We start from the raw sequence: 10,524 nt of genomic DNA on the forward strand, positions 1-10,524 counted from the left end.
CATTTGATTTTTGCAAAATACAGGTGTACCTCACAGGTAAACACCAAATCAGTTGTAGAATATTCCAAAGGTATTGATCACATTTTGGGTAGGCTTTACATGTGCACAGCTCTCATAATAGAGGGATAATATAAGGGTATAATTTCCTGACTTTATGTATTACTGGGTGACCTGGGTTTGTTTGCATTTTCTGTGTTCAGAGCATTGCAGCATTGTGAGGAATTGATCCAGCGATATAACCGTGCTGAAGATAGTATCTGTTTACCAGACAATAAGCCTCTGCCTCACCTGAATGTAACTAACCATGTGGGTAAAGCAGTGGAAGACTGTATGAGAGCGATCATTGGTGTTTTGCTGAACTTAACAAATGATAATGGTAAGAAGTACTAACATATCAAACAATAGGCTATATTAAGCCTGTTTCCTGTCATTTAAATTTGTCCCCCTAAATTGCATAGTAGTGCAGTCATATGATAGATGTTAGAATGTCAGTAACCAGTAATTATTTTCCAGAATAGTATGGACAATGGGAAACATCAAGTCTTAGGCCCCCTCTATATGTGCAGATAAAAGCGCGATGGGATCTAATAAGCAATCCACACAGTCGGGCATGATTTTGAGATGCTCATTAGATCCCATCATGTTTTATTGCCAGTGCAGGGGCACCTGATCCTGGGCTCATACGCCAGCAAGAAGCAAGCTCCTGCAGCTCGTTTGAAGGGATCCCAGTTGCAGTCTCCCAGGCTCAGTGTGAAACCACTGGCCTCAGAGAATACAGCTGCTGCGATTTCCCAGGTCTGGCAGTTTCATGCACCCCTGAACCCTACGGATCATGGCAGCTAATACCAGCCGGGATAGCTAATACCATGGCGGGGAGTTTTGTCAGTTGATGGGGCTCCTAGCCGCAGGGGAAGACCCTACTACACCTGCAAATTAAAGCTCAGTGGCAACCAGCTATAAAGTTAGCACACATTTTCAAGGTCCAATTTTATAGCTGGTTAGAACTTTTTATTGTGTGGTAAGTACTTTGTACATGTAGGTGGTCTTAAGGTAATTGTGCAATAACCAGTTACTTGTGTAATACGTGTAAGTTGTAGAGGGGGCCTTACAGAAAGAGCTTGCACAAAAACCCTTCTTGGATTTTTAAAAACAGATTCAGTGTTTTGGTAATTATTGCTTAGTATTTTTTTTAGAAAAGTATATGTATATAAAAACTTGAGCAACTTAACCCTTTTTGTTTACAGAGTGGGGTAGCACAAAAACAGGTGAACAAGATGGTCTGATAGGCACAGCTATGAATTGTGTGCTTCAGGTTCCAAAGTTCCTACCTCAAGAACAGAGATTTGATATCCGGGTGCTGGTAAGATCATGTTTCTTTGACAAATATTAAAAGAGGCTTCTGTTGAATTAATATAAAGACTATTTCCTTTTCCTTTATTATAAAGATTTTTTACTCAGCCTTCCCTATGTTTTTTTTGGGGGGGGGAGGTCTTGGAGGTAGTTGGCTGTGTTAGTCTCAAGTCTGGCAGAAGGCAGGGCAGAGTGGCTCCTTAGAGATTAACTCATTCAGAAAGGCATACGTTTTCATATGCAACAGCCTTCTTTCAGATGCTGTGGATCTGATGAAGTAGGCAGTTAGACAAGTTGATGCCTTTCTGAATGAGTTTCTCTCTAAGAGTTCACCCTGCCCCCTACCTTTTATGTCTTGGGTGAATCTACATGATCATAGTGAGAAAAGATGATGATACATAAACCAAATGTTTGAAAATGCAAGCCAAAAATTCAGTTCTTAAACAATATCAATAAGATTCTGAATGTTCAAAATGTCTGAGAGTTTTGTGGCCATAACTTGAAAACATGGTAACTTGCAAGTGTGTCTGGATTTAGGAGCCTCACATTCAGCTTGTTTCCAAATTCTGGCCAGATACTGTATGTATATTGAACTGTTTAACAAGGAAAGGTACGTAACTTAGTGAGCACTGAAAAGTTGAAGTACAAAATTTGTATGTGTCCACCTGATAACTATTTTCATTAAGAAGTCTGTTTGTTTGTGTAACATCCCTTTATTTTTTTTTTTTGGTTGTTGTTCTTTTCAGGGCTTGGGTCTGCTGATTAATCTAGTAGAATATAGTGCTCGCAACAGACACTGTCTTGTCAATATGGAAACATCATGTTCTTTTGATTCGTTCTGTTTGGGGGAAGGAGATGATGATAGCCTAAAGATAACCAGGCAGATTGATGCTGTTCAGGCTTTAGTACAGGTAAATAGAAATTTGAGCCAAAATACTTCTGTAATATCTAAAGCAGTTGACTATGGATCTTGCAAAGCGTGACTTGTTTATTTAGATACTGTTGTTTTCTCAAGGAGGTTTTCTGTAATACTAAAAATGCTGAGCAGGACAGTGTTTTGCCCAACTTTCACTTAGTTACCCAATTGCACAACTTTTATTTCTTTAATGCCCTCCTGCACAGAAACAATTTTCCTTGTAAAGAACAGTAGAGCCATTATAGGTGATGTCCAAAGGCTGCTTTCATCCCCATTAAGGCTTGTTTGTTTGCTTCCAGTTTATTTCTGGTTTTCCATAAGCCAGTTGTAATTCTTGAAAAATATCAGAAACTGCATTTAGTTTTTTTGAGCTTATTTCCATAAACTGTTTAGAATATTCTAAAACAGTTGCGAAGTATGAATTGTGTGTCAGCGTGAAAATGACTGTTAAATACTGTATTGACTAAATAAAATCCATGAAGAATTACTTCATTGTGAACAAGTCTCACTTTTTGATTTGGGTTTGTAGTATCCATTCTGTAGCTAAAATAGATGTATGGATTTAAATGCAAAACTTCCTTTTTGAAACGATTCTGTTTGTAGCTGCTCGTACATTGATTTGAGTGGTTTATTTCACATGAATTGGCTTTTTTTAATCTGAAATGGATATCAGTCATGGTTAAAAGAAACAAACTACTCACAGAATAGTGCTATAACTTTTATTTTTGTTTTTAAGATCTGTCAAAACTTTAACATGGTCTAGAAGTTAATTTCAGAAGTGGACTGTGAGCAATCAGCTTGTCAACCATGCAGTATTACCGTAAAGAATGTTTTGATTGCAGCGTTTATTCAGTTCTGTTTGGCGGGGGGGGGGACAAAAATGGCAAGAAAATAAATTTTTAAGAGGAATTGGGTGGGAGCAAAGGGTAGAGGTACAATAAAAAGGCCAAATGTGGGTTGGGAGGGAGAGAGGTAAAAGTCAATCTGTGACTAACACATTCCTTTTCTCGAGTAGTGTAAGTACAAAATAGGTTTGAGATGCTACATGCCTAAAAAGCATTTTGTGAAATAGAAGCCAGTGTTAGTTTTTGTTATCATTTTCTTGTTCTTTTTCTCTTTAACCCTTTTGAAGGGGTAACTTGGGCTAGCTTTGCTCTCCACTCTTCTGTATACCACTGTGACTATGTATTTATTTTTAAGAGAAGGGTGATGTCACACCCTGAAATACAAACCTGTTGTTTTTTAAATGTTAATTTATCATGTTTAAAGCTTTGCTTATATAGCTAAAATACCTTTTGAAATTTTCCAATTAGCTATTTCTTGAGCGTGAGCGAGCAGCACAGCTGGCTGAGAGCCAGACAGATGAGTTGATTAAAGAGGCTCCTGCTGCTCAGCATGATAAGAGTGGAGAATGGCAAGAGACAAGTGGGGAGATACAGTGGGTCTCCACAGAAAAGGCAGATAATGAAGAGAAGAATAAGAAAGAGGAGGATGATGAGGAACTTGATCTTAATAAAGGTATACCAGTTCATTTGGGTGGCTTGGGGAAGGGGAAACAGTATTGTGACTGCAAAATAATTTATGTTCTAACCTCGTGGCCTGAAATTGCCTTAGCTTGGTGTAAAAAGTGATTTTTTTTTTTTTTTTTTTTTTTTTTTTTTTTTTTTTTTAAGTGAGCGCAAAAATAATTTGTTCTGGGGTATTTGTGGAGGAAGCCTTATTTCTTTCATTTTTCTGGTTCCTGACATCAGGTTTTTTTTCCTTCCCCAAACTTTTTATTGGCATGCTGTTCAGGAAACAAGTAAATGGCTAGCCCTATGGTTGATTGTACAAATGTCCAAGCAAATATGTTGGCTTCCTATTTCTGTTTTTGACTTAATTCTGCCTTACTTTCCACTGACTTCCTCTGTCTTTCTCACTTAATTTTGTTCTCTCTTCTGTCCTCTTCAATCTCTGTCTACCTGTTGCCTCTTGCTTAAGTCCCATGATTTTTTTTATTTTTTTTTTTACCCTATCTCCGCTCTCTCAAATTTCTTTTTCTTTTCTGCTCTCTTTTTCTTCCCACAGTATTCCCCTGTGGTCTTCATAATGTTTTCCTTTCCTGACTGCATTATTTTCCTGTGTTGTAAGCTGAGCACTCAGCTTTACCCTCAGCCCATCTCCATCCACCAGATGCAGCAAAGATGGGCATGTGGGAGTGTTTCAGATAATAAAAAAGGTTGTCACTAGGAACTCTTGTGTCTTTAAGGCCAGTTGGTACCGTATATTTTAAATCTCTGGAGAATGAGCATCTTTAGAGCCACCAGTACCTCTCACTTAAATAGCTAGTCTGTCTCGTCTTTCTGGTTCTACTGTGTATATTCTTTTGCATTCCACCTTCCATGCTTCCTCCGTCCCTTTTTTCTTTTTTCCTTTATAGTTCAAATATATATTTTTTTTTTAATGTATTTTTGTAAGAGGGGTGTCAAATTTGTTTGGCCCAAAAGGCCAGATACAGACCGTGGGGCTTCCTATGGACCAATCACCTTTCTCTTTTTCCCCAGCTGCCAATCTTAGTTGCCAGGGGTAATTTAAAACCTAGATTTCAGTGGTGGGTATGTGGGGAAAAGGTGGCAAGCAGCGCTAATTGGCTTTCCAGTTAACTGAAACAGCAGCTCCAAAAGCTGTGGGGATTAATACTGTCACTAAGAAGCCCCACAGGTTGTATGTCTGAGACACCTAAATTATGTTAAAAATAATGAGCAGTGACATTGAATGAATGGTACATTTTAAGGAAGAAAAAATTGCTGTGTAAAACATGCTGTGTAAGCAATTCCATTTACTTTTGCAGCTCTTCAGCATGCTGGGAAGCACATGGAAGACTGCATTGTGGCCTCATACACAGCATTGCTTCTAGGCTGTCTCTGCCAGGAGAGTCCAGTAAGGGCGCAAGTCAATGGCTCATTCTTAAAACAGTTGTAAAATGTTAATTGAAGTAGCATCTTGCAGCCGTGAAAAGTTTTTTGTTGAGTTTAGGTTTACTACATTGGAGGAAGGGAGCTTGTTAATAAGTATAGTTCAGTACTAGACTGCATTCAGTATTCTATTCTAAATATTTTATGAACACATTCAGCAAAAATAAAATTTGAGGTAGGGGCATGTGTGTGTTCTGTTGGATTAGACTCTGCCCATTGGTGAATATATTCTGGAAAGTTAGAAGGAAGATTGGCAAGGCTGGTTACATTTGTAAACTTATCTTTTATTAGTTTCAATATGAGATAAATATTAGAATTTCTTACATCATAACCTAATTGATTATATTTTTGTCAGTGATTAGAATGGGCATCTATAAATCTGGCACATTATTCAAAGCTAATTGTCAGGCTGAGAAGTTCTGCAAAAATGACGTTAAATTTAGTAATTCAGATCTCTCAATATAAATTATAGCACTTCATGTGGTATTCTGAAAGGTGAGCCTTCAAAAATGAAGCATGTATGGGATTTTGTGTGGGTATTTTTTTAACAAATACGTGCTATTTTCTACATTTTCAAGATTTACAGTGAATTTAGGTATGGTCTATACAGCACTGCTCTGTAGCTCATTATTGCGATTCATTTATTACTTCTGGAACAGATTTATAGGTAAATTCTACAGTTCACAAGCCTGAAGGACTGGAAGTATCCATTAAAAAGGATATTCTCAGTGTTTTTAGTGGGCTATAGTGTTTGCTTCTAGCTCTGTTATTTTCAGGTCCTGGGAGAAGTATCTGAAGTCATAATCCTGTGTATAGAAAAATTATAGCTTCTGTCTAGAGGTTTTGGCTACTTTGCCATTGGTACTTGGGGCAGACATACGTACCATGACAGACTTAATGTGTTGAGATTGTAGGAGTGAACAGTCTTGAGGAAGGGCTATAATGGTATTTATGTCCTGGTGCATCACACATGTAGGGCTAATGTTAATTGCAGGGCCTGAAGCATATTTCCTAATTTAATACAAATGTTTGACTTCCTCAGATTAATGTGACTACTGTGAGGGAATACTTACCTGAAGGAGACTTCTCAATAATGACTGAAATGCTCAAAAAGTTTCTCAGTTTCATGAATCTTACTGTAAGTAGTACATACTTAAAGATTAAAAGATGCAATTACCTTTTTTTTTGTATTTAACTGCTTTTTCATTGCTTACATAGTGACAGGAATTCTGATAATCTTTACAGTACTTCTGGTTTTGAGCTTGTCTTTTGGAATGCATTGGGTGATTTTTCTTCATTTTAAATACAGAATGTCTGTTTGTCAGTTCAATTTTGCTAGTAAATGGAAAGGAAAGTTGTTTTCCTCTTTGTTTCCTTTTGAGTGTTCTGACTCGATAGAAAATATTTCAAAGCCACAGCTTTGAAGTAAATTTTATTATTGTCTTACTAAAATGTACATTTTAAAATGAGCATAGGTTTTAGAGATTTTTTTAATGTTTTATAAATGCATTTTTATTTCTTTCTTTTATTTTCTTTTACTTTTTCAGTGTGCTGTTGGAACAACAGGCCAGAAATCTATCTCTAGGGTGATTGAATACTTGGAACATTGCTAGATACTTAACTTCCGCTGCAGGCACTGTAATGCTGGAGCTACCCTTAGACAAAAAAAGAAGTCATGAAAGAACTCCTTGAAGATACACCATGAGCATTCATCTGTGTCATTCGTGTTCAGATTTTTAAGGCTACCTGGTCTCTTAACCATGCATCCAACGTTTTCTAAAAGACATTTACTACATCAATCTGCAACTATCAAAAATCAGGGGAAAAGTTTCTGAAGAAAAGAGAAAATCCATGCTGTTTATGATACAGTGCAGTCTTTAAATATTTCTGGCAGGGTTTACCCTCCTTTTTTTTTTCTTTCCTTGCTTTCTTCATGACAAGTTTAAAGGGGAAAAACATGCTGCTGATAGTGCAACTGCTGTTTACTGTTGAGCCACTGTTTCATGCCAGCCAGGTGCAAAGGCAGCTTAGCTACTGAGGTATCATATGTTCTAATAAAGAAGTTCTGGACAGCAGCATCGCTCCTATTTGAGTTTAATTTGCTCTTGCTTTTTTATTACTAGATTATTCCAAAATCATAAAATATAAATTTTTAAATACTTTGTGATTTTAACTACTGTCTATATTTAAAATTTGTTGGAATCCAAAGAGGTGAGGATTGGATAGTTTATTTTTTATACTGTTTGATTGAAATTAGGTGGTTGAACTACTTCAGTTCTAAAACTGTCATGGCCCATATACTGTAAACTGATAGACCATAACACATCACAGTTCCAAGATGCATGCAAAAAACATAAACGCATCAAACTGTTTGAGGGTATATTATCAAAAAAATGCAGTAACTGTAAGAAGTGCCCTGTTAAAGGACAAAGTAATACAATATTCAATCCCAGGGTAGTTTACACTTCATACTAAGCAAAAACTATCAAATGCTGTTTCGATTTGTTTCAGGGGAGCGTTCAAGATATATTTTATAATGCTCAATACAAAGAAATTGGATGTTTTAGGGGGAAAGTATTTAAAGAAGCTAAAACACCAATGGGGATTAATGTTTCCAACTGACATAATCTTTCTATTTCATTTTTATGTAGTATGACAAAGTTAAATGCATACAACACAAAGCCTTAAATTGCTGATATAGCTAAGATTTTGTTCAGTCTGAGGTCTAGTTCACAGCAAAGTATTGTGTTTGAAGACTTTAATGGAACAAAAAAATCCCAGAAAATGTGTGATTTTTTTTTTTTAAACATTTCTTTTTTGTGCACTCATTATTCAGACCAACAAAATTGGTAATTATTTTTATTAAACTGGTCTTGAATATTGGCAGGCTATTGATCTGCTTCATCAACATTTAAATACCGGTATAGGTAGTTACATCATGTTACTCCATTGAATTTGTAAAACTTGAAGCCATAAAAATATTAGTTATATATATAATAAGGGGGAAATAACAGGAAATCTAACCTGCTTTTAGATCTTGTGTTATCTCCGTGTATAAAGTTACAAACTCGTGCTTTTTGTATCAGTGCCAGCTGTAAATTTTTTACATACAGTGGCTGCCTTCTATGTCTTCCTATTTTTGATAATGCAGATTGTTGGGAATTCTGTAAGGAAGTAACTGATTAGCGGCAAAATTCCTATGTTGGTCATAACTTTTTTACATTTTCTCTCATCACCTTCTAAAACTTAGTGTACCAGTGTAACTTAGAAAAGATTTTAAGCTTGTATGTCCTTTGGCTATAAATGTAAGTATATCAGAGAGGGAAACTATATGTAAATTATCTCTGGCAAGATAAATTTATTTAATTTTTCCCATTTACACCTGTGATTTTAGAGTAATGGCTTTTCATTTATAGTTGAATTTCAAAAAGAATGACATTTTTGTTGAGGGTGACAAGGGATAGTAAGTCCATACAAAATGAGGAGAAAAGCAGGGATAAGTAAATTTCTCTGTTACACTGGTAATTTAATGGTAATTGATTTACCTCGGTGTTTAACAGTTTTTTAAAAGTAACTAATTGTCAAGCACTGACAAATGCAGATTTTTTTTGAGGGTGGGGGGAGAAATAAACCCTGTGAACTGCAGTGCATTTTTGTGTGTTAAACCCTCAAATAACTCTGCATTAAAGGGTACTTGAGGCCAACTTGCAAATTAAAGTTTTAAAGTAACTTTTTTCCATTGTAAATATTTGTGTAAATACTCTCAATTGGAAACTAGAACAGTAGAGTACTTTTCTGAATCCAATCCTATTTTTATTTTATACAGTATTTCTCAGCTGTGATCTTTGGAGCAAAAGCCAACGGCAGGAAAAATAGTTTGTACCAGTTTCATGAAGTATGTCTTTGGGTTTTTGTAAATAATTTTAACTCAAATAAAATTGCTACTTTCAATACATATCTTGTCTTTTAACATGTAATAAACCCTGTTATCTCCATGGGACTCTGCAAAAGGAAAAGGACCATGTCTGGTAAATTGTCAAGAATGATTGTTGATATGAGACCTCATGGTAGTGCTCAATTTTGCATTGAGATGCTAGATACCAGCAGTCAGTTCATAGTCCCAGACAGTCATTTGTCCAAACTGTCAAGGACTGGAAGTGTTTTGAAGACATCACACTTACCTTCTTGATAGCAGTTCTGGTGTTCACCACCTCATTCATCCTCAAAGCTGAATTTAACCTAACTTCAAGAGCTACCCTAGCTCTTGAAGTTGTTTCCACTGTTGGGGCTACACACTAAAACCTGAGAGTAATGGGAGCAGCTGTCACTGAATCTTCATGGAGTTAATGAACTTTGAGGAGGAGTAGAGAACTAAAATCAACAAAAGTGTATTTCCCTATTAAAATGAATGACATTCTAATTTCTTCAGAGTGAATCTAATACTGCTTTTGTTTAATTAATACAATGAGATGTCATTCTCAGGTATAAAGTGCAGCAAGTCAAACTTCAGAGAATGTAGAAATGGTGTTATTTCATTATCACTGTATTAACTAATGCCAGTGTAATGGCATTTTGTCTTTGTACTGCCAGGGGATATGAATAGATGTATTATTGCTTCCGCATTTCTTCGTTGGTTACAGTACTGTAAAAGTTGCCAATATCTTTATATACTAAAATGGATTTTTTCCTAGAAACTCCTTAACAGATTTGGTAAAAGAAATATTTCTGCTTTAATTGCATTATTTTTAACTGTGTAATGAAAGCAGTAGATCTTGAAAGAACCTCAGAATTTTTCAGATTAGTAAAACAGTCATGAGGCTTTCATAAAAGAAAATGAGTAAAATTAAATGGGTGATTTTAAGAATAGTGTTGGGAACACTTTGAAATACATGATTTACATAATGAGAGAGTAATCTGGTATACTTTATAAATCACTGATTTATCAAAAGATTAATGTAAAAACAGATGTGTGTGATATTTTTCCAAACTCATTTAATGAGGGGTTATTTTAAGTAACTCAATTGAACAGGAGATTGGACTGTTACTGCAAAGCTCTAAAATGTTGATTTTGCCACTTTATAATATCAGTAAAAGAAGGAAACTGAACAGGAGCAGGATGCTGCTCTGGGTAATCAGTCCAAATTGTATAATTTCAGGCTTCATTGCTTCAGCAAGGAAAAGATGCACAATGAGTGCAACTCTCTTCTCCTTTCATGTGACCCCCTTCCTGTGTTAGACTCAAATGCTTATGCCCTTCTCTGTATGATGCCCTCGCTAAACACATAGTCAAACTCAGCTTGTCCA

General features: G+C 36.0%; 1 protein-coding gene across 1 annotated transcript in view; it reads left to right on the forward strand.

Moving 5' to 3' along the window:
• Positions 1–9,193, forward strand: part of WAPL (WAPL cohesin release factor) — a 131,190-nt gene extending 121,997 nt beyond the window's left edge. The window contains exons 12-18 of the mRNA XM_025204240.1: positions 201–376; positions 1,245–1,360; positions 2,097–2,261; positions 3,580–3,784; positions 5,097–5,185; positions 6,263–6,358; positions 6,768–9,193. Coding sequence (XP_025060025.1) covers positions 201–376; positions 1,245–1,360; positions 2,097–2,261; positions 3,580–3,784; positions 5,097–5,185; positions 6,263–6,358; positions 6,768–6,833 — 913 coding nt within the window. The 3' untranslated portion in view covers positions 6,834–9,193. The remainder of the gene's footprint in view (positions 1–200; positions 377–1,244; positions 1,361–2,096; positions 2,262–3,579; positions 3,785–5,096; positions 5,186–6,262; positions 6,359–6,767) is intronic.
• The last annotated feature ends 1,331 nt before the right edge of the window (positions 9,194–10,524 follow it).

Source organism: Alligator sinensis, unplaced genomic scaffold (genome assembly GCF_000455745.1).
Source record: "Alligator sinensis unplaced genomic scaffold, ASM45574v1 scaffold94_1, whole genome shotgun sequence".
In the NCBI taxonomy this organism is placed as follows: Eukaryota; Metazoa; Chordata; order Crocodylia; family Alligatoridae; genus Alligator; species Alligator sinensis.